Source organism: Bos grunniens, chromosome 2 (genome assembly GCF_055505025.1).
Source record: "Bos grunniens cultivar Pamir isolate PY7600 chromosome 2, Bosgru_T2T1.0, whole genome shotgun sequence".
Lineage (NCBI taxonomy): Eukaryota > Metazoa > Chordata > Mammalia > Artiodactyla > Bovidae > Bos > Bos grunniens.
The window spans coordinates 45711238-45736871 of record NC_141166.1 but is presented as its reverse complement, the minus strand read 5'-3'; the positions used below and the strand labels follow the sequence as shown (position 1 = coordinate 45736871).

Sequence of the window (25634 nt, the reverse complement as noted above, 5' to 3'; positions counted from 1 at the left end):
AGTTTATGAATTTTTAAAATACAGGTAGTAAGTTCACATGTAAATTTTAAAACGTATAATTAGAAATACAGTGAAATAACTCCCTTGCCACCTCTCTTGTCTGCCCACCATCCAGTTCCCCTTTGTGGAGGCAGCCATTGTCATCAATTTTTTATATTTCTTTCCAGAGACATTTTAAGTATGTGTATGTCTGTGTGTGTGTAGGAGGTGGGAGCTTAGACAGTGGATGAATAGACATACACTGTTGTAGGCATTTAATCATACTACATGTACTATTTATGGAGTAGGAAATGGCAACCCACTTCAGTATTCTTGCCTGGAAAATCCTATGGACAGAGGAGCCTGACAGGATACAGTCCATGGAGTCATAAAGAGCTGGACATGATTAAGCGAGCACATGTGTACTATTTAAGACAAAATCAACTACATGTAACTTTACTAGAATATAATAAAAGAAGAGGAAGGTAAAGTGAAATTGAAGGAATTTCTTTTGATTTAACTATTTCTTGGGGATTCCCTGATGGTCCCATGGTTGGGACTCTGCTTTCACTGCCTAGGGCCTGTGTTCAATCCCTGATAAGAGAACTAAGATCTCTCCTGCAAGCCACACAGCACAGCCAGAAAAAAACACAAAAGCATTCTTCATCAGAAGAAAATAAAATACTTACAATACTAGTAACGTACGAGAAATATAAATTAGCAGTGAAATTAAAATTTTTAGAACTCAATAACAATTGAAATGCAAATAAAATGATATTTTTAATCTTTGGGAAAATTGAGAAAAATTAATGAATATACTTAAGGATGTGGTAAATGAGTGTTGTTGTAAGGGCAAAATTCTTTCTAGTGGCAGGTAATTTGGCAATATTTAAAATTTTAATATGTGTTTACCGTTGGAGATACAAAATTTGATGTCTAGAAATTTTTCATAAAGAGATAAATAAGCATAAAATGATATATATCTGCCGCTGAAAATGTCCATCACTATAAGATTAAGTTATGATGTATCCAGTCAATTGGATACTGTACAGCTGTTAATATTAAAAATGGTGATGAAAGGAGGAGGGGACATGTATACCTATGGCTGATTCATGTTGATGTGTGACAGAAACCAACACAATATTGTAAATCAATTATCCTTCAATTAAAAATAAACTTTAAAAAATGGTGATATAGATTCATATTTATTACAGTGGAAATAGGTCCTTGACATGCCCTTCTTCTTTCTCAACAATAAGTAATAGTGTGCCTAATGGGACCTCATTTATATAAAATTGTACATGTGTGTAAATGTAGACAGATTTCTGGAAATAAATACTGATTAAAATGATTATCTCTGAGTGGTGGCCTTTTGGGATTTTGTGGGTTTTTTTTTTTTTTTTTTTAGTACTGTTTGGTTTCTTTATATTTAATCTTTATCATTTTTATACCTGAAGAAAGAAGAGTATTTTTCCCCTTTCTGAACAAATATGTCTAATTTATCCCTTCTGCTTGTTAATTGACTTTGTGGATAACAAAAAATACAGCTTTTAAACTAATACCTGATAAATTCTAGAAATACCTAACTCTACCAGTGTCTGTAGAAACATTCTAATGTGATATCTGGAGCCATGGTTTGGGATGCTGTACCACTGCCATTGAAACTACCCAAGCACTGGTGCTGGTAGTTGGGGAGTTCTGAACTCCAGACCCCAGGGCATTTACTGAAGTTTTCATTGCCACACCCTGCTGTAAGTGCTTTAAGACTTGATTTTTAAAGAACAGAGTCAAGTTTGAACCTTTGTTTCTGTTGCTTTGATTTACTTTTTCTCAGCTTTGTTTATAAATAACAAAGAAATTGTTAGATATATAAAGCATAGCTCATAATGATGTAATATATGTATACATTGTGAAAGATTCCTCCCATTTGGTTCATTAAAGCATCCATCACTTCACATATTTATCTTTTTTTCATTTATGTGAGAGAAAACATTAAGTTCTACTCTTTCAGTGAATTTCACTTGTACAATATAGTGTTACCAATTGTAGTCACCATGTTATATATTACCACCTCAGACCTTATTCATTCATTTATAGCTGAAAACTTATGCTCTTTCATCAGCCTTTCCCTGCTTCTCCCATACCTCTGGCCGTCACTTTTCCTACTATCTGTTTCCATGAGTTTGACTTTTTAAAAAAGATTGTACATGTAAAGTGATACTGTGCAGTATTAGTTTTTGTTGATTTACTTTGGATTAACAAAGTATCTGAATTTATTGCACACACCTGTTCTTGTTGATAAATGATAGAAATATTAGAAATCATTCTCTTTTCTGCATATATGTCAGGTATTGTTTAAATCATTGGGTTGAGGGAAAGTAAAATTCCTGCCCTCCAAAATCTCACTCTGCTAGAGCACTGGTACAGTCAGGATAGCGTATCGGTGAACGATGCTAAGGCAGTACACAGGAGGGCTTTTGACCTAGATGCTGATGTATCGTTTTTTTTGGGTTTGGATGACTATTCAAGGAAGATTTTTTTTTCAGAGGAAACATTTGAACTGAATTTTGAACTGAAGTTTCAAAGATTAAATGTAAATTAGCCAAACCCAGGAAAGGGATATGAGGGTAATGTAGGGTAGAGACAAATTCTTAGAGGCAGACAGGGCATGGCACATGTTGGGAACTGTAAGGCCTTCAGTATGGTTGGGATTACAGGCAGTCCAGGCAAGAAAAAGGGAGGCTGGAGAAGCCAGATCATGAAGGGTCTTGTCAGCTGTCAGCGAGTTTCTTTCTCTGGACTTCCATGTAAATACAGCCTTTGTTCACATAGACGGGAATTCTTTGAGTCATCTTTGACTCTTAAGTCTTCCTCCCTTCCCTTAAACTTCCTCATAATTAGGCACCAAATCTTGTCAATTTTGGGAACTTGGATTGAAATAGAATAATGACAAGCTAGATGTAGACTCTGTGTTCTTTATGGCAGGCTGTAACTTAGTCTTTTTAATTTCTAGGGCTTAGCACTGGCTCCCAGACCCTTAGTAAATATTTACATGAAGGGAGTTCAAAAGAAAATGTTTAGTGTTTTTACGTGTGACCATGTATAACTTTTCTATCCTCCATTTTGTTATGGAAAATCTAATAGTCTTAGAAAGTCTAGTTGAAAAGTCAGTGCTTGGATAATTTAAAATCTTGATGATGAAATCAGACCTATTTGATTAGTGCACTGAACAGTGATGGAAGCAATGTTGTAGTTAAGGAAGAAAAGGGCCAGCTTTTAACAATTGGATTTTAATGAATATACCCCAGTTTACATAGTCTGTGTCCCTTTTTTGTGGACAAGAACAATATTTTTGTGACTTTCCCAATAGAGATTCATTTTTTAGTTAAAGGAAAAATGATGTACATGTATATTTATTGCTTTTCACTTGTTACAGGTAGTTGCATGAGTACATGCTTCCTTGAACTTATGGATATGTACTGTATTTATTTTGTGTTTATAAAAGGAAGACACTGCAGAGATATGGTTAGCATTTGCAACATTTAGGCATTGTTTTAGTGAAATAATTGTACCATTTTGAAAACAAATTATGTATCTGAGGCATATCTTGTGAGGCAACTTTTTTTTTTTTTTTGTGAGGCAACTTTTATGATTATCAACAACACAGCTGCTAAAACTATTATCTTGGTGGAATTGAATCTCTTGTTATTTGGGTCACATAACCAGCAACTGAACTTTTATACTTGTAACTATATAAGACCCTTGTCAAGAAATAATGTGATATGATTAGAAGAGAGGCATCTTAAAATGTTTTCATATATGGCCTTAAGAAAAACAAGGTATTTGTTATATAGAGAGAGCTAGAATGGTAGCACTATAATATAATCTACTCATGCCTATATTCAAGTTTCATATTTTTAAATCCTTTAATTTTTAAATTTTTGTAATATAATTAGCTAAGCCTATTACTTTCCCCCTTCAAAAAAAAAAAGGAAATAGAGTATTTTTTCTGTATCACTTCTAACTTCCCATTACCTCTAGTTTCTTTTCTTTTCTTTTTTTTTATAGTTTTTATTTTTGGCTTATATCTAAATACATATCCTGTATCTTGAAATGGAAAATATATTTGCATATATGTCTTCAAGTATAGCTCCTATAGGCTGGTTAGTTTGGTTTCTTGAAGTCTATTTAGTATAACAAAACTCAGTAAGACATGTGCCTGACTGAGCTGATTAAAGTAGAATTTTACCTGTAACTTTATCTTATCTGCCTTATTTCCTTTTGAGTGAGTATAGGTGGTATAATAATAAGTGATATTTACCTATTACACCTACTTAATCTTAAACCCAAGGTGAGCATTTTGAAAATGGGTAGATAAGGATGGTGGCCTTTCTTATTATGCCTTTTTATCTCTCAGGACACGGTAAGCTCGTAAATCCTCTCATGGATAATATTGATACATTTGTCTTATTTTCTGTTTTTTTGTAGAGATTAATTGTAGTTGTAAGAAATAATACAGAGATCTTTTGTACGTTTAGCCTATTTTCCCCAGTGATAACATTTTTGTAGGATTACATAGGATTTTGACATTGTACAGACCACTGCCGTTACTCAGATTTCTTCAGTTTTTACTTGTACTTGTGTGTATGTGTTTTAAATTCTATACTGCTTAATCTCCTTTTTATGTTTGTACATCCCCACTACAGTCAAGATGCTGAATAGTCTCCTGTCACCAAAGGGTCCTGCACGTTGCCCTTTTGTAACACCTGCTTCTCTCTCGCCACTTCACCTTCCCTCTTCCTATCTACTAGTGGACCCCTGGCAACCATTAATCTTTCTTCCATTTCTAACATTTTGTCATGTCAAAAATGTGCAAATGAAGTTATAAGTAGCCATTAGAGAGTGACTGTTTTTACTTAATATACCTGGAAATGAAATGAAGTTGCTTCAGTCGTGATCAACTCTGCAACCCTGTGGACTATAGCCTGGCAGGCTCTTCTGTCCATGGGATTTTCCAGGCAAGAATACTGGAGTGGGTTGCCATTTCCTTCTCCAAGGGATTTTCTTGACCCAGGGATTGAACTTGGGTCTCCCGCATTGCAGGCAGACTCTTTATCTTCTGAGCCACCAGGGAATCCCTTAATGTGAGAGCCATCCAAGTTTGTGTGAATCAATAGCTTATTCCTCTTTGTCACTCACTTTTTATATTTAAGTTAGAGAAACTCTACCTAGTTTCTGCTTTGTTTCCTTCCTAAGCTATTTTAAAATAAATGTATCTGTCTTAAATCTAGGGGACAAAACGAGACCGCCTTCCTCCAGCCCCTCTAGCATCATCCGCCGTACCTCCTCCCTGGATACACTCGCTGCTCCGTACCTCGCAGGGCACTGGCCTCGTGATGGTCATGGGCAAGCTGCTCCTTGCATGAGGGACAAGGCCACACAGGTAGGTTTATTACAGTTCTTATCTTGAAGTGTTTCACTCTGAAACCATTTCTCATAATATTGTTTATTCTACTCTGCTCTCAAATTCTTAAAACTAGTGTGTATTAGCATTATCTGGGAAGCTTATCAAAAATGCAGATCCCCAGGCTTGACCTTGAATGTTCTCCAGTAGGTTTTGATTGAGTCTTAAGAATGTGCATTTTAAACAGTTCTCAAAGGAATTCTGATACATGCAGTAATTTATGGACATGTTTTCTCTCACTTTTTTACAGTTTAGAACATCACAGTAAATTTAATTTATGGAAATTGGACTTAAAAATTTGTTACAGTAAAGGTTACTTTTTCATCCAACCTTATATTTTTGTGCCAAAAATCTTCATGTTTTGGGGAATGGATATTATTTTATGTTGCTGATAGAGTCTATAAATGTAGATATCCTGACAAAGGGAGTCTGGAAGCAAAGTTTTGTACTTTTAGATTTATGAAAAGTTTTAATTAAAGGGATCTTAAAGGATCATTTGATCTAACTCCTAGTTTTACGAGTGAGGAAACTAAGGTCCAAGATCATAAAGCCAGTTGTTGACTGTGTCTTAGTTGGGTGTAGTTTCTGTCACAGCAACTTAACTACAGTTATAACTTAATTAAATCTTTGTATAATCATTTAATGTTTCTCATAATCATTAGATGGCAAGCCCATGAAGGCAGGAACTGTGTCTGGCTTGCCCATTTTTATATTTTCATCCCCTATCTATACTTGATGGAATAAGCACTCCAGGAATATTTGCAACGGATTGAATGAGCAGAACAGTTAAAGCTTTATGGCTAGTGAAGAATGAAAATCATTTTAAAGAGTTAAAAGATCTTTGATACTGATTGTTGAAAATCAGCTAAGGTACATCTTGATTTAGACTTTAAATTTACGTCACTTGATGGTTGCTTGATCTCAGCACTTTATGAGAGAGCGTCCTTTTACAGGACCAAGTAAATATACTTTGCAGTGGTTTTTAGATTTACATATTGGCTTCCAGAATTCCATTAGTTTGTTTTCTGTTTTTTTGTTCTGATACTCTTAAAACTGAGCCCCACTGTTAGGGTAGATACTTAGGATTCGAAATTACCTTGAGGGTTATACTCCAGTTGCAACTGCAGAAATGAAAATGCAGAGTCTACTCTGCGTTGAGTCTTGTACTCATCAAAAGTAATGAGTCTTTTAATGAACTGTGACTCTTTAAGCCAAAGAGTTCTGTGGTGGTTGGTGGTTTAGTGGTTTAGTCGCTAAGTCGTGTCCAACTCACTGCGACCCCATGGACTATAGCCAGGCTCCTCTGTCCATGGGATTCTCCAGGCAAGAATACTGGAGTGGATTGCTATTTCCTTCTCCAGGAGATCTTCTCAACCCAGGAATCGAAACCGGGTCTCCTGAATTGCAGGCAGATTCTTTACCAATTGAGCTATGAGCGAAGCCCTCTGCATTTATTCTAAATCTGTAACTTTACTGAGATTAGGGCATGGTCGTATAGAAAATGAGTAAAAATTCTTTTCCCATTTAGGTTATTACAGAATATTGAGCAGCATTTCCTATCCTATACAGTAGAATTTGAAAAATAGAAACCCATATATGTATAACTGAATCACTTTGCTGTATACCTGAAACTGATACCTTATTAATCAACTGTGCACCAATATAAAATTAAAAAAGGAAAATGAATACGGTCTCTACTTGCTTTAGCTTCATCCACATGTGATGTTTAAAGTAGTGTGAGTGTATTTCCTTCAATATTTCTGCAACCTTCTTTATTTCCTCTACAGTTTCAGATACAGTGGGTTCAGATATTTTGCCTTACCAGTAAGAATATACAGTTTTATAAATCGCTGGGAGCCCCTTGTTCTGTGGAAGTTCAGAAAGTCTCTTCAGCAAGTTGCTGTGATCTAGCTCTAGCTACCACTTGACTTGTGTTCCTGGCTTTCATTTTGTTTGTAATGCTTTCCCACCATTTGCCTGGATAGTTCACACTCTAATGCTCACAGCAGCTGCCTCTAATCCCATAGAATCTTGCCTGCCTACTTTTCCTGTCCTTCCAGGTTTGGATTAGGTGCCTTTCTTAGGGGACCTCAGTCATCACATCATATCCAAATTGGCTATTTATCCTTTCTCTCCTAGAAAAAACTCTTTGAGCATAAAAACTGTATTTTCTCTCTAACTCCAACACCTAGTCTAGTACCTGATATGTTAGAAGATACATATTGCTTTCCAGTATACAATGCAAAATTGAACAAAATTGATCCATACTTAATTAAAACTCAGTTTTACTTTGTATTAATTCATGAGTGTCTTATAATAAAGGCTTGGCTTCTTAGTTGAACAAAGAAAGCAATTATCTTTTGAATTAGGAGGTTAAGTAAAATTAACGACTTTTGCTGAATATTTTTTCCTGCCTGAACATCTTATCACTGAAATTAATAATGCTGTCTTTTGCTCTTTATGCTTATTTTTATTTGTTTTGCTAATTAATACTTTTTATCTTTACTTTGTTCTTAAATCTATAAGAACTTCTATATTCCTTTGCTTTTCCTTGAGTTTTTATACTTATATTGAATATCTTTAGTAATTTCTCTAATTTTTAAAAGCTTTTTGTTTGGAAAAGTCTCAAATTTATAGAAAAAATCACAAGAATTAAGATTGAGCACCAGGGTACTCCTCACCTATATTTACCAATAAACATTTTTGCATATTTTGTGTTCTTTAATATATAATTGTTATTATCATTGATGTTATTATTTGCTCTTTGTAATTTACAGACATTGTGACTCTTCTCAAATACCTCAGAAAGTATATACGAACACAGACTTTAAAAATTTAATTATCAAATTCAGAAGATTTAGCATTGATGCAATTCTATTCTTTATTATGTGGATACATAGACCCATTTTTTTTGGTGTGTTTCCCCAGTTATGTTCTCTGTATCAGTTTCTTCCTTAAGCTAGGATCCAGTGAAGGAGCTCAAGTCAACGTTTAAATGTCATATTTCTTTAGAATTCTTTAATTTGGAATAGTTCCTCAGCTTTTGTCATTTGTGACATTGATACTTTCTAAGGATGCAAGGTGGTATTTTGTTGAATCTCAGCCCGGGTTTATCCATTTTTTAAACAATTCGATTCAGTAATAACATTTTTTACAGAAATACTGTAGTTGATGTGTGTTCTTTGTGCATGTGCATCAAGAAGTGCCCAACGTCAGTAATGTTGTTTCACCCACCGGGTACCCTTTGTAACTGTACCTTCACAGGCTATGGGGAAATATTTGAGACTATAAATATCCCATTCCCCAACAGACTTTCACCCATTGTTTTTAGCATTTGTTGATGATTCTTGCTTAAATCAACAATTACTGTAGAAGTTCCAAATGATGACTTTCTAACTCTTGTCATTCTTCCTGCCTTTCTTTGTTGGTCTAATACTTTTTGATAGAAATGGTTCTTTATGAAATTGTCCAAAATGGATTTAAAATGTCGATTGATATGACTTAAGATTTATTTTTCCCCCTCTTTAACTTTTTACTAAGAGAATGTTCAACATATAAGAAAATGGGAAGGACATGTTAGCTGTCCTTAGATTCAGCAGTTTTAAACATAGCCATGTTTGTTTTATCAACCTTTGTGCTTTTATGTATGTATTTGCTGTACTTTCTCAAAGTGTGTTGCAGATTTCACATTTTATCCCTAAATCTTTCAGCATATATCTTCTTGTATAATCACAGTGCCATTAGCTCACTTAGGAAAATGAATAATTACATAATATCATGTAACGTCCAGTTCATGTTAAATTTACACAAGATTTCTTTCTTTTTTACCAGGATCCATTTGGAGAGTCAAGCATTTTACTTAGTTTCTCTTAGTTCCTTTTAATTTAGAACAGTTCATTTTCATTCTCATACTTTCAGTTTTAATAACATTGTTATTTTATGTTTTATGAATGACATATTTGTAAAGGAGATACTTTATCCTTTTTGAATTAGGAAGTAACTGTAGAATATGTCTCTGCACCAGTGAATATCCTGTTCCTTAGTAACTTTTCACCTAATGTTTTAGTGTCCATTGATAATCCTTGCCTAAAGGTGATTTTTTTTTTTCCTTAAACACAAGATAGCATATTCTGTACATTCTTCTGCAATTTTGTTTTCACTTAAAGGCATCATTTTATCCATATAGAAAAGTTTCCCCTGGTATTAAAAGTTTTTTTACATCATATATGTAAAGAGGTATTATTTTGAATAGGCTATACATTTTTCATATAGTACAGAATTTGAGAGACATCTTCCCCTGAGGCAGCCACTGATACCAGTTTCTTTTGTTACCATGTATACTCTACATGTGTATATATTCTTTCTAGCAGTCCTATCTATAAAGGTCGTTGCTGTACATACTGTACTGAGCCTTGACTTTTTCATTTAACAGTATCTCATGGAAATTATTTTGTGTAAGTACATTTTAGATTTCCTTATTAATTTTTATAGCTGCATACTATTCTCTTGTAATGATACGCCATAATTTATTTGGCCAATCCTCTGTTTGGTTATGGTGGTGATTATAGTCGCTAAGGTGGTTAAAGTCCCTGATTGGGAAGAATTGAGAGCAGAAGGAGAAGAGAGCGTCAGAGGATGAGATGGATGAATGGCATCACTGCTGCAATGGACATGAACTTGGGCAAACTCTGGGAGGTGGTGAGGCACAGGGAGGCTAGGCATGCTGCATTCCATGGGGTTGCAAAGAGTCGGACACGACTAGGTGACTGAACAACAATAGTTGCCAAGTCTTGTTCAACTCTTTCAACCCATGGACTGTAGCCTGCCAGGCTCCTCTGTTCATGGGATTTCCCAGTCAAGAATACTGAAGTCGGTGGCCTTTCCCTTATTCAAAGGATCTTCCTAACCCAGGGATTGAACGTCTCCTGTATTGCAGCCAGAATCTTTACTGCTGAGCCACCAGGGAAGCCCAGTCCTCTATTAACATTTTTCTAATCTCTTGCTTGCACAAATGGTGCTGTAGGGAATAATATATGTCATTTTGTGCATAGAGGCATAAATTTGTAGATCTGTGATATAAAGTACCAAAAGGTTATTGTGTCAAACAGTGTGTACATTTGTAACTTTGACAGCAGTTGCCATGTCACCTTCACTAAAGACTGTACGAATTTTACATTACACCAGCAATGGAGGAGAGTGTATGTAATCAAATTGCCTAGTCTTAGTAACCTTAACTTGCATTTCTCTTATTATGGGGTGAGGCTGAGCAGTATTTTCATGTGCCGAGAATGACTTTTTTCCCCCCGATACAGTGTTTTTAAGTTCTGGATTTTGTGTAACCACTAAGAATGTAACATTTTTGAAGCTGTACTCTGCAGTTATTTAAACCAAGAAAAGACATAATTTAGAGATTAAGATTATAAACTCTGGAATTTTAGGTTTATATCTTTGACTTCACCATTTCCTAGCTGTGAGACCTCAGGCAACTTCCCTAACCTCTCATTGTCACAACTTCTTTATCTACAGACCTTGAAGAACTTTGTGTATGTATTAAATCAGATAGCACAGTGATGACCTTTCATTTACTTTCATAAAGCACAGTATATAGCACATAATAAGATCACAGGAATGTTGGCTATTATCAGTATGCATTTGCTCAGTAAATGGTATGCTTATAATTATATAAAAATAGTAATTTTTATTAGTAATAGAAATGAAAGAAATAGGCTAAAGTATTGCAGTTAGGTAACTGGTGCTGAAGAATTATGGGTAATTTGCGTTATTTTAAGTATTTTGTAATACCTAATTTTTCTATAATAGGCATGTATTTTGTAATAGGAAAATATGGTATACTTTTTTTTTTAGAAAGGAAAAATGTTTTCAGGTTTATTGAGATATAACTGACATATAACACTGTAAAGTTTAAGCCATACAGCATAATGATGTGACATATGTGTAGCAAAGAAAAAAAAAAAAAAACACGTAAGCTTAGTTAACATCCATTACTTCATAGTTACCAAAAAAATCATTTTTCCTTGTGATGAGATCATCTAGGATCTAGTCTCTCAGCAACTTTCTAATACACCATACAGCAAGTGTTAACTATAGCCATTGTGTTGTATATTATATCCTCAGTACTTATTTATCTTGTAAATGGAAGTTTATACATTTTGACCACCTTCATCCAATTCCCCCTCTGCTAACCACAAATCTGATCTCTTTTTCTATGGGCTTTTTTCTTTCTTTTAGATTCCATGTGTGAGATCATACAGTATTTTTTTATCTTTGTCTGACTTATTTCATTTAGCATGATGCCCTCAAGGTCAATCCATGTTGTTGCAAATATGGCATTCACTATTGTTAAATGATTTACTATTTTATTAAAACCTCTTTCTTCTCTTTCCCATTATAGACAGAGAGTGCATGGGCTGAAGAATACTCTGAAAAGAAGAAAGGGTCTCACAAACGTTCAGCATCGTGGGGCAGCACAGATCAGCTTAAGGAGGTCAGAAAAATGGTTCCAAGGAAGTGGGTGTGAAAGTTTGATCCCTTGGTTGACTAGTTCCCAGAACCTGTGAGCTGCAGAGATGTGTCAGTTCCATTGTTTTTTAATTTATTTCTTTTTTTTTTAGTGGTGGTTTTGTTTATGAGAAATAATACCAGAAAAACAGAAAGATTTGAATAGGGAAATATACATGTAACTTACCTGATTATGTGGTTTTTTTATTTTTTAATGAGAATCCATAGCTGTTAATATAATTAAATATCAAATGTATGAGATTGTAGTGATACAACAAATTCACTCTTATTATTTCTATATACAATGGTAAGTATTTTTGATATTTAGTAACCCAGTATAACCAAGTTGATTATGGCCCTATGTTATGATTACCATTTTTTGTGCCTATAATTAGCACATTTGTGTTTTAAATATAATGTAGCCATAAAACAGAAAAATTCAGTCAAGGAATAATATTAATCATAATTAATAATCAGATTAATCAAAATTATATTTGTTATTTAAAGATTGTATCTAAATGCATTTCATGGCTTGAATTGATTTTTAAATAATACTGTTTACTTTTTTGGAGCTGTTGAAGGTAAGGTATTTGATAAATCTAATTCTGAATAAAATGTGACTTACTGTAAGGAAAATCAGAGAATAATTATCATTGTTTTTGAATTGTTTGTGAAAGCTATAAGGTATAATTGCTAAAAGCTTCATTTGTTTAATACTTTTGGGAAGCTTAAAGGTGCAGAACAGTGTTGGAACATAATTTTTTCTTTGAAAGAAAAATATACATTTATACATAGAATAGATATGTGTATATATACATATAAATTTTTAAAAGTAAATCAGATTTTTGTGGTATGGTTTAAAAACTCAAAAGATATAATAGGGTTGAGTTTTATTGGTTATTATGAAGCAAGGATATGTTTTATGTGATGTGGAAGACACTCTGACGCACTTATTTTCCCCTTTTCAGATTGCAAAATTACGCCAGCAATTGCAGAGAAGTAAACACAGCAGTCGGCATCATCGAGATAAAGAAAGACAGTCTCCATTCCATGGCAACCATGCAGCTATTAACCAGAGTCAGGTAGGAGCACAAGATACCACAAAATCCAGACAAGGGATATGTAGTTTTCCTGGTGTTATGTTATTGCATAGGTAAATGGTTATGATAAAGATGTTCAAAAGCATGTTTGAAACAGTGATTAAATACTGACTCACAGCCTTCATTAAAAAAAAAACACAATACTAAGTTGACAAAAATGATATTTTCCTTTAATGATATGAGTTCTGGGAGATATAGCTGGTTACATATTTTGAATTTTGTCTTTGTCAGTGTGGTATATTGGAGGCAGAATAATACAGATGAGCATTGGCTGTGGAGCTAGAGCCTGGATAAGTAACCTGTTCAAAGTCTGTTTCCTCATGTGACAACAGAGGATGATAATGATACCTGGCACATGAAGTCTTTTAGTAGAAAAGGTCTTTAACTGCTTTGATTTCTTAATTGAACCCTATGAACTGCTCTTGATTGCTCACCCAGGGAGCATTTCTCTTCACTGAAATTGAATTGAAATTGGATGGCATCCCTTGGCAAAGAGAGAGCAAGAAAAACTTTGCCTGTTCCTTTTTTAGGTTGATAGCTTCTGATGATTGTCAAGTATATGTGGATTGTTTTCAAGAGAAAGTATGAGTGAAGGTGTATTTTTTTTTCAAACTAACTGATCATGTCTTAAAATATTGATAGGTGGGTCAAACTTGATTTTACAGATTTATAGTTTGATTGCATTTTGGCTTCCAGTAACGTTTTTCCATATATAAGCCATTTTAATTATAAAATATGAATATACATTGACACATTTAAAAGCCTAAACAAATTGCATTTATATTTGGAGAAATGGAAAATGCAAAATTGACCAAGTAAGAAGTGAAAAATTTGAATAGACTATTGGGATACTAAATATTCCACTCACAAAAGGCCGCAGACCTACCTGGTTTTACAGGTGAGTTCGCCAACCTTCTGCTCCCTCTAATTCATCCATAAATAATTTAGATGCATTTCTAAGAGATAAATCCAGTTCTTATTTCCTATTCATATTTTTATTCCAAGTAGAATAGAAGTTAAGATTGAGTCTTATTGAATTTTAATTGATGGATTTTAGCAGTTTATAACTTTCTGAAGTGGTTTTTTAAAAAGTTGTATTTAAATTAACAATTACAGTGGTAAAATTATCCAAAAATTTTTTTCCCCTGCAAGTTGAATTTGCTTAGTAAAGACTATTGAAGTTCACAGGAACTTCACAAAGGTGCCTCTTTGTGGAGAAGGTGAGGACTAGAAAATACAGTAACTTGAAAAATAAATTCATGTGGCTTGACTTTTGTACACTTGACACACCAATCATCTTGACTACTTGACTTGCTTTATTGAGTGTTAAAGCCAGTCAGAGATCAAGCACGTGTGTATTATGATAGCTATGGCAGTAGTATTCAGAGTTAACTGAAACTTTAAGACTGTGAACATGAAAATATTATTCAAGTCACGATTGTGGCTTTGTGTAGTGGATTCTCTCTCTAAAGGAGAAAGTACCACTTGGAGATATGTGTGCTTTGAGGCCATTCCTCCATCCACGCAACATTTATCAAATATCTGCCATATGACTGGTATTGTAGTACTCATTAGTGGATGCAGTGATAAATGAAATGTTGGGGCTTTCCCCCCACCAAATCTCAGATAATAAGTAAACAGTTAATTTTTATACAGTATAATGAGTATGTTGATCAGGAAGTGTTCAGAGTATTGTAGAAGGAGCATTTATCCTTGAATTGACAATGAGCCGTCTAGAAAGACTTCTGGAGAAAGTGGTGTCTAAGTGATCCATGAAGGATAGGTAGAATTTAGCCAGTTTTGGGCTTCCCTTGTGGCTCAGCTGGTAAAGAATCTGCCCACAATGTGGGAGACCTGGGTTCGATCCCTGGGTTGGGAAGATTCCCCTGGAGAAGGGAAAGACTACCCACTCCAGTATTCTGGCCTAGAGAATTCCATGGACTGTATAGTCCATAGGATTGCAAAGAGTCAGACAGGACTAGAGATCTTCACTTTCACTTTCTGGACGCAGAAGAAATCATGGCTCTAGGGACGGTTGATAGTAAGAGATTAGGTTAGCCAGAGCTGAAAGTCTTCATGTCTCAGTTGTTAAGAAATTTGGACTTTGTCCTTGAAGCACCTGAGAACTATTTGCTACGATGCAGGGGGTTGACAGGTGATCAGATATGCATTTTGACATGATCATTATGAGTTCAGAGTAGAGAATGAATTTGGTACAGGACAAGATTAGGGACAGGAAAATCTATAAATAGATTTATAATCCATGTAAGAAATGATGGTGACCTAAAATAAGGTAGAAGCTATGGAACTGGAGAGAATGGACAAACCTGAGTGATATTTAGAAAGCAATAATTAATAGTTGAACTTGAGTAAGTACTTCAGAGAAGGCAGTGGCAACCCACTCCAGTACTCTTGCCTGGAGGGTCCCATGGGCGGAGGAGCCTGGTGGGCTGTAGTCCATGGGGTCGCACAGAGTTGGACATGACTGCAGCGACTTAGCAGTGAGTACTTACTAAGTAGCGACTTAGCAGTGAGTACTTACAATATGGGAACACTGTACTCAGCTTTTGTATATTTAGCAGTGACTTAGCAGTGAGTACTTACAATATGGGAACACTGTACTCAGCTTTTGTATATTTAGCAGTGACTTAGCAGTGAGTACTTACAATATGGGAACACTATACTCAGCTTTTGTATACTAAGCAGTGACTTTGCAGTGAGTACTTACAATATGGGAACACTGTACTCAGCTTTTGTATATTTAAGCATTTAATCCTCATCTTTGAGATGGAGATTGTTACTATTCCAATTTACAGGCAAAGAATTAGGGCTCAGAGAGTTCATGTATCTTGTTCAAGGTCATATGAGACAGAGCTGGGATTCTAATAGAAGCATTTTGACTTCAGAGTCTGAGTCTTTAAACTTTTTTAGCTTATGGTTGATGATATGGGAATGATGGACATATAGGAGTAAAAGGTAAGGCCAATTCTAGCCTTTAAATATGATTTAAGAAATATATCCACCTACCTCACACCATGTACAAAAGTAACTCAAAATGGATCAAAGACCTCAATATAAGAGCCAAAACTAAAAACTCTTAGATGAAAACATAGGCATAAATGTGATGTTGGATTAGGCAATGGTTTGTTAGATATGACACCAAAAGCACAAGCAACAGTAGAAAAAAGTACATAAATTGGGCTTTATCATAGTTAAAAACTTTAGTGCTTCAAAGATAAGCTACAAAATAGGCAAAAATATATACAAATCATATGAAACACTTGTATCTAAAATATATGAAGAACTCTTGAAACTCAACAATAAAAAGACAAGCAGTCCAATTTAAAAATGGACAAAGGATCTAAATAGAGAGTTCTCCAAGGAAGATGAGCAAATAGCCAATAGGTATGTGAAAAAGATATCTATCATTATTTGTCTATAGGGAAATGAATACAAATTCCAGTGAGATACTACTTCATACCCACTAGAACAGCTAAAACTAAAAAGACAAATAGGTTTTAGAAAGAATGTGGAGAAATCGAAACCATTATATATTGCCTATAGGAATGTAAAATCCTGTCAGCACTGTATAAGCTGATAGGAATGTAAAAAAGTCTAGTAGTTCCTCAAAAGGCTAAATAAACATAGAGTTACTGTATGACCCAGTGCTTCTTCTCCAAATTATGTACTAAAGAGAGTTGAAAACATATGTTCATAAAAAAACTTGTACACAAATGTTCATAGCAGCATGGCTCACAGTAGCCAAAATTTGGAAACAACCAAATTGTCCTTCAACCGATGAGTGGATAAATATAATGCAGTATATATCCATACAAGGAATATTCAGTTCAGTTCAGTTCAGTCACTCAGTCGTGTCTGACTCTTTGTGACCCCATGAATCGCAGCACGCTAGGTCTCTCTGCTGCTAAGACCCTTCAGTCGTGTCCGACTCTGTGTGACCCCATAGACGGCAGCCCACCAAGCTCTGCCGTCCCTGGGATTCTCCAGGCAAGAACACTGGAGTGGGTTGCCATTTCCTTCTCCAATGCATGAAAGTGAAAAGTGAAAGTCAAGTCGCTCAGTCGTGTCTGACTCCGACCCCACGGACTGCAGCCTACCAGGCTCCTCCATCTATAGGTCTCTCTATCCATCACCAACTCCCTGAGTCTATCCAGACCCATGTCCATTGAGTCGGTGATGCCATCCAACCACCTCATCCTGTCGTCCCCTTCTCCTCCCGCCCTCAATCTTTCCCAGCATCAGGGTCTTTTCAAATGAGTCAGCTCTTTGCATGAGGTGGCCAAAGTATTGGAGTTTCTGCTTCAACATCAGTCCTTCCAACGAACACCCAGGACTGATCTCCTTTAGGATGGACTGGTTGAATCTCCTTGCAGTCCAAGGGACTTTCAAGAGTCTTCTCCAACACCACAGTTCAAAAGCATCAATTCTTTGGTGCTCAGCTTTCTTTATAGTCCAACTCTCACATCCATACATGACCACTGGAAAAACTTTAGCCTTGACTAGACGGACCTTTGTTGGCAAAGTAATGTCTCTGCTTTTTAATATGCTGTCTAGGTTGGTCATAACTTTCCTTCTAAGGAGTAAGCGTCTTTTAATTTCACGGCTGCAGTCACCATCTGCAGTGATTTTGGAGCCCAAAAAAATAAAGTCAGCTACTATTTCCAGTGTTTCTCCATCTATTTGCCATGAAGTGATGGAACCAGATGCCATGATCTTCGTTTTCTGAATGTTGAGCTTTAAGCCAACTTATTCACTCTCCTCTTTCACTTTCATCAAGAGGCTCTTTAATTCTTCTTCACTTTCTGCCATAAGAGTGGTGTCATCTGCATATCTGAGGTTATTGATATTTCTCTCAGCAATCTTGATTCCAGCTTGTGCTTCATCCAGCCCAGCATTTCTTGGTGTACTCTGCATATAAGTTAAATAAGCAGGGTGACAATATACAGCTTTGATGTACTCCTTTCCCTATTTGGAACCAGTCTGTTGTTCCATGCCCGGTTCTAACTGTTGCTTCCTGACCTGCATACAGGTTTCAGAAGAGGCAGGTCAGGTGGTCTGGTATTCCCATCTCCTTCAGAATTTTCCACAGTTTGTTGTGATCCATAGAGTCAAAGGCTTTGGCATAGTCAATAAAGCAGAAATAGATATTTTTCTGGAACTCCCTTGCTTTTTTGATGATCCAGTGGATGTTGGCAATTTGATCTCTTGTTCCTCTGCCTTTTGTAAAACCAGCTTGAACATCTGGAAGTTCACGGTTCATGTATTACTGAAGCCTGGCTTTGAGAATTTTGAGCATTACTTTACTAGCGTGTGAGATGAGTGCAATTGTGTAGTAGTTTGAGCATTCTTTGGCATTGCCTTTCTTTGGGATTGGAATGAAAACTGACCTTTTCCAGTCCTGTGGCCACTGCTGAGTTTTCCAAATTTGCTGGCATATTGAATGCAGCACTTTCACAGCATCATCTTTTAGGATTTGAAATAGCTCAACTGGAATTCCATCACCTCCACTAGCTTTGTTCGTAGTGATGCTTTCTAAGGCCCACTTGACTTCATATTCCAGGATGTCTGGCTCTAGGTGAGTGTGAGTTACCACACCATCGTGTTTATCTGGATCATGAAGATCTTTTTTGTACAGTTCTTCTGTGTATTCTTGCTACCTCTTCTTAATATCTTCTGCTTCTGTTAGGTCCATACCATTTCTGTCCTTTATTGAGCCCGTATTACTTGGTTACAAAAAATGAATGGAATACTGATACATACGACCATATGGGTGAACCTTGGAAACATTATGCTAAGTGAAAGAAGCCAGACACAAAGGAACACATGATTTCCCTCATATGAAATGTCCAGGAGAAGCAAACCCATAGAGACAGATTGTAGACTGGTGATTGCTTAAAGGTAAGAAAGTTGAGGGAAGATGGAGAATGAGTGCTGATGTGTGAGGGACTTGTTTTTTGGTTTGATTCTAAGATTAATTGTGATAATAGTGGTACATTTCTGTTCAATTACTGTTCATAAGCAGAAGTTGTACACTTGAAATGCGTGAGTTGTATGATACTGTGAATTATTTTTCAATAAAGTTCTACCAAAAAACGTGTACTAACCAACATAAAAATGAATAGATAAAATGCAAATGTAATTGTCTGGAAATAATAGATTAGATGCTAACAAAGAACCCAGAAGTAACCCAGGAGGTCTTATAACTGTAGAAGGTGAGCACAAGTGCTCTGAGCTCAGATTGTTTAGCGTAAGATCTGAGTCATGCTGCTTGCTAGCTATTTGAAGTTGGGTTCTCTGCATTATATTACCTGTTTGTTGTGTTGTTCTGAGGATTAAATGGTGCATGTGTGTGTGTGTTAGTCACTCAGCTGTGTTCGACGCTTTGTGTTCCCATGAACTGTAGCTCTCCAGGCTCCCCTGTCTATGGAATTCTCCAGGCAAGAATACTGGAGCAGTTAGCCATTCCTTTCTCCAAGGAATCTTCCCAACCCAGGGATTGAACCTGGGTCTCCTGCATTGCAGGCAGATTCTTTACCATCTGAGCCACAAGCCCACTAAATGGTATTCAGTTTAGTCCAGTCACTCAGTTGTGTCTGACTCTCTGTGATCCCATGGGCTGCAGCATGCCAGGCCTCCCTGTCCATCACCAACTCCCAGAGCCTGTTCAAACTCATGTCCATCGAGTCAGTGATGCCATCCAACCATCTCATCCTCTGTTGGCCCCTTCTCCTGCCTTTGGCTTTTCTCAGCATCAGGGTCTTTTCCAATGAGTCAGTTCTGCACATCAGGTGGCCAAACTATTGGAGCTTCAGCTTCAGTCCTTCGAATGAATATTCAGGACTGATTTCCTTTACAATTGACTGTTTTGATCTTGCAGTCCAAGGGACTCTCAAAAGAGTCCTCCAGTTGGATTTTTCTTTAGGCTTCTCTGCCAATTCATATTTAACTTCTTTTCTAAAACTTTAATTATCATAAAAATATTTACATGCTTATTACAAGAAACTTTAGAAACTAAAGTCAATAGAAAAATTATATCTCTATACTGTACATTTTAAACTTATACAATGTGGTATGTCAATTATCTCAATAAAACTAGAAGAAAAACTAAAAATAAGAAATGTTAGACCTCAGTCAAGCTGTTACTTTAAAAAAAAAATCAAATAGGAAAGAAAAATCATCCAGTTTCACTCTATAAAGACAGGTATTCCTTAAATTCTTTCTTTTTCCTTTTTCATTCCTTGTGGAGATCATACCATGTATTAGAGTATGTATTTTTAAAAATTTATTTAGTGTGGAAAAATGTTTGTTATTCAGAGGGCTTCAGTAACATTTTTAATGTTCCAGATTCTGTAGAGCAGTTCTCTAACTTTGGTCATTTAGTTGGGTCCAGTTACTGTGTGCTTAAAGCTTTTTTCTACATTATACTTTTCTAGGGGTAGAAAATAACTTTCCATTATTTGGTTAATAAGTTTAAATATCTGGGGGCTCTTTGATTTTCCTCTTCATAGGCTCTCCAAGTTATTACAGTTTTTTTGTTTGGAGTTCATGATATGTAGATGATTATTTTGGGGGGGGGGCGGTTTCAGCTTTTATCTTTACCCCTTTACACTAAACAAAACAGAAGAAATTTTATTGGATTAAACTGCAAAAGTAGTTAATTGGTGGAACACATGCATAAAAAGCCAGATAGGAAGACAAGCTTATTTATCATGGGGGACCCAGTGCTCTGTGACTACCTTGAAGGGTAGGAGGTGGGAAGGGGAAGGCAGGTTCAAGAGGGAGATGACATTTGTATGCCTGTGGCTGATTCATGTTGATGGATGGCAGAAACCAGCACAGTATTGTAAAGCAGTTATTCTCCAATTAAAAAAAAAGGAGACATATGTGAATGACAGTAGTTTGTAGTTTTTGGAAAAGACATTAAAAAAGAAAAGTCAAATTACATGTTACTGTTTGTAGCACACTGTTTACATCAATATTAAAGGGGAGAAAACACTAATCTAGGGACAGATAAACCACATGGTCCAAGTCTTTAGGAAGATTATTGGGAAATTCCTTTAGCATCCTTTAATGATCAAGGACAGTATTGTTCTGATAGTGGATAGTCTGTAACCACTGGCTAACATGAGATCTTTTTCTTGGGCTTGCAATGGATTTTTTACAGTTAGAGAAGAATTCTGACATACTTTTGAGTGATTCCTTCCCTGGAAATTCAGGAGGGGGGATTATTTATTATGAAGAATAACTGCTGCCAAGTTCCTTAGGAGAGAGAAACTTTTCACATGTCATTGGTTTCCAAAATTGACAAAACTCTTGGATACTTAAGGTATCATTTTTAAGGAGTATTTTAATAAATACCCTCATTAGAAGATGTGGCCAAGAATTCCAGTCAGTTCTGGTGAGGTGGATGAACCTAGAACCTGTTACACAGAGTGAAGTAAGTCAGAAAGAATAAAATATCGTGTGTTAACACATATGTATGGAATCTAGAAAAATGGTACCGATGAATCTATTTGCAGTGCAGGAATAGAGACGTAGACATAGGGAACAGACCTGTGGACACTGCAGGGGAAGGAGAGAGAGGGATGAATTGAGACAGCAGCATTGACACATACACATTATCGCATGTAAAAGAGATAGCTGGTGGGAATTGCTGTATGATGCAGGGAGCTCAACCTGGTGCTCTGTGACTACTCAGAGTGGTGGGAGGGAGGTTCAAGAGGCGGGGACATACGTATACTGGTGGTTAATACATGTTGATGTACGGCAGAAACTGACACAACATTGTAAAACAATTATCCTCCAGTTAAAAAAAAATTTTTTTTCCAAAAAGATGTAGCTAACACATTTCAGAATTGTTTGATGATTAGAGTCAGATGTTAGTAACAGAAGAGCTGGAGATGCAGCATAAACTAATTTAAGAGTGCACATTTTTAAAATCATGCAGGTGTTTCTGGCTGTGATAGGCTCAAACAAGAAAGCCCTCCCATAGGATTTTCTTATTGCTTCATCTGGGCTGGGCACACGATAGTTTTGTAATAGCTTAGGAGGGTTTGAGAGCAAAGGGATCATGAGAAAGAAAAGGGGAGGAAAAAAAAACATATTTTCATCTGAGAAGTGAGAGAAGCATTGCACTTTAAAGAGAAAATTGCTTCTTGGCACTGGAATCTTTGTGTGCCTGTCCAGGACATGATTGCTGTTCTTGAAAGTTTCAAGATTTTGCCACTGAGAAATCAAAACAGTAGGTGTTTCAGCTGTGACCTTCATTAGAGAATATAGCTATAGCTTAGAAGAGCTAAAAGGGGGATACACACGAGAGGACACTGATCTCTGGAGGACAGAAATAAAGTGATGCTGACGGGACAGGAGGAATCAAGGCCCCCCTACCAAAGCCCCTATGATGGGAAAGCTTTTTTCCCCCAGTGCTTTCTAATTTTTAAAAAAATCCATTCTAAACATCCGTTGTGACCACCGTTTTGTTGTATTAGGGTTTCTGGCTCATATTTCTCTCCTAGATTTCTGTTGAATTGCTGAACAGACCTTTTTCTATCCTACACAGTTTTGTTCCTTTGAAAATTTAGCTCTCTTTGTCTTTTCCCCTGCTCAGCTACTACTTCAGTAGGTATTCTTCCCATCTTTCCTGAGTCTGCTTGTCTTGCCACAATTTTATCCTCATTCTTTGAAACAGATATTTAAGTTATAGTGTAGATTGGATTCTTATGAAGCTTCAGGGTTAGCCAAACCGTCTCTTGGAGTTCTTTGTTGGTTAGTTCACAGCTTTAATGCAGTTTGATCTTTAAGCTGTAACGTAATATATAGATAGACGGAGAATGTAAATAGCAAAAAGAAAACTTTAAAACCGTGATTCACCTAATTGAAATCTTACTTGAGTGGAAAACTATGATTTGAAGAGAAAGAATCAAGAACTGAGAAAAATAAGAGATCCTTGTTGTTTCCAAAGGCCAAATCTTAGGAGAGAGAGATTTTTCCTTAATAATGGAAGGATTTTTAACCTTTCAGAGCTGTCTAAGGATCAGATCAGTTCAGATCAGTCGCTCAGTCATGTCTGACTCTTTGCAACCGCATGAATCGCAGCACGCCAGGCCTCCCTGTCCATCACCAACTCCCGGAGTTCACTCAAACTCACGTCCATCAAGTCAGTGATGCCATCCAGCCATCTCATCCTCTGTCGTCCCCTTCTCCTCCTGCCCCCAATCCCTCCCAGCATCAGGGTCTTTTCCAATGAGTCAACTCTTCGCATGAGGTGGCCAAAGTACTGGAGTTTCAGCTGTAGCATCATTCCTTCCAAAGAAATCCCAGGGCTGATCTCCTTCAGAATGGATTGGTTGGATCTCCTTGCAGTCCAAGGGACTCTCAAGAGTCTTCTCCAACACCCTGGTTCAAAAGCATCAATTCTTCAGCGCTCAGCCTTCTTCACAGTCCAACTGTCACATCCATACATGACCACAGGAAAAACCATAGCCTTGACTAGACGGACCTTTGTTGGCAAAGTAATGTCTCTGCTTTTGAATATGCTATCTAGGTTGGTCATAACTTTCCTTCCAAGGAGTTAGCGTCTTTTAATTTCATGGCTGCAATCACCATCTGCAGTGATTTTGGAACCCAGAAAAATAAAGTCTGACACTGTTTCCACCTTTTCCCCATCTATTTCCCATAAAGTGATGGGACCGGATGCCATGATCTTCGTTTTCTGAATGTTGAGCTTTAAGCCAACTTTTTCACTCTCCACTTTCACTTTCATCAAGAGGCTTTTGAGTTCCTCTTCACTTTCTGCCATAAGGGTGGTGTCATCTGCATATCTGAGGTTATTGATATTTCTCCCAGCAATCTTGATTCCAGCTTGTGTTTCTTCCAGTCCAGCGTTTCTCAAGTTAAATAAGCAGGGTGACAATACACAGCCTTGACGTCCTTCTTTTACTATTTGGAACCAGTCTGTTGTTCCATGTTCAGTTCTAACTATTGCTTCCTGACCTGCATACAATTTCTCAAGAGGCAGATCAGGTGTTCTGGTATTCCCATCTCTTTCAGAATTGTCTACAGTTTATTGTGATCCACACAGTCAAAGGCTTTGGCATAGGACATCTCTCAGTTAATATGATTGCCCACTTGTATTTGTATAGGCTGACTTATATTTAGAAATACACATTTTATTACAGAAAGCTATGTAGATGTGGGAAAAATAAATTATATATACACACACAAAATTCCTTAAGAACCCTTGAAATGAAGCATAAAAGTTCCAAGTATAATCATTTTTTTATTTTTAAATATTTTAGAGCATAGTTTATGTAAGGAATAAAATCAAAGGCCTATTACTTTTTATTTATGGAATAATAACACTATGCTTAATGAAGAAAATATTTCCCAGACAGCTTGGGTAGATTATTTTTCTTCTAATCGTATAACTATTTGCTAGTTAAATGAATTACTGTTGAACCTTTGCTTCATTTACCTAAAATGGTGTGTTGACCTTAAGAAAGTGGCCATTTTCTTTTTTTTCCTTCCTTTCTTTCCTTTGCTTTAAATAAATTAAACTATTGACACTTGCCGCTATTTTAGATTACATTTGAGAAGAACTTCTTACCAATTATCTAGGATATGACTTCTGTAGCTGCCTGGAAAGGCAGTAACAAGATGTCCAGTTATTACACTGGTGGGTTCCTGTTATGTGCACTTCTCAACATGACACCCAGCAGACTTAAGCTTTCTGTTCTTAGAAGACTTACTAACAGATCCTTATGGTTCCAAAATCCAGAAAGGTCAACATTTTGCAGAAACCTTGACAGATCATCTTCCCCTTCTAGTCTTCTCCTTCCTCATTTTTGTAATGTTAGCTACAAACCAGATGCAGCCTGAAAATGGCATCCAAAGCAAGCCATTATTCATGTTGTTTTGTGATTTTAGGAGAGAAAATTAAGTTTAGAATTGAGTACCTTTCACTCAATATAAAAAATAAAATCAAAGTTCTGTTTGTAGTATATATACTGATAACTCCTGAAATCTTAGTCTGTAGCAGTTCTCTGTTACCTCATTATTTTTTGACAGAGGAAGAGTCCAGGCACAGGAAGGATGCCTGCCTGACAGAAATGCTCTCACACGTGCTCCACTGCAGACTAGTGAACTCTGGGTTCCTTTTAACCCATAGGTGCTTCCGTCCAATCAGTTTCCTTTCGTCCCTTCATTCGTTTTTGTTTTCTCTTGCCACCGCTTTGAGAAAGGTTTCTTTCCTTCCTTGACCTGTCATGAACCAAACCATATTCTTAGCTTCATTCTCCCACTCTTATCCCAAGAGTAAGTACATATCTAATTGGAGAGAGTTTCTTTTCTTTTCTTTTTTTTTTTTTAGGCCTGTTTTAGATTATTCTTTGGGATATTATTCTGTTGCTAAGGAAACAAGAGGGTGAGAATAGGTAAAAAAAGAAAAAAGTACCCTTCAAGGTGTTAGTGACAGGTCTTGGGATATAAAAAACTGATGGGAAATTGCCAGTTTCAGTGGCTGTCTTAGGCATTGTTTCACTGAAGTAGGAAAG

At 36.4% G+C, this 25634-nt stretch overlaps 1 protein-coding gene across 1 annotated transcript in view; it reads left to right on the top strand.

Moving 5' to 3' along the window:
* The window catches only part of FAM117B (family with sequence similarity 117 member B), a 74844-nt gene that overhangs the window by 35124 nt on the left and 14086 nt on the right, over window positions 1-25634 (top strand). The window contains exons 2-4 of the mRNA XM_086345516.1: window positions 5271-5422; window positions 11856-11948; window positions 12931-13044. Of these exons, the coding sequence (XP_086201642.1) occupies window positions 5271-5422; window positions 11856-11948; window positions 12931-13044 (359 nt within the window). The remainder of the gene's footprint in view (window positions 1-5270; window positions 5423-11855; window positions 11949-12930; window positions 13045-25634) is intronic.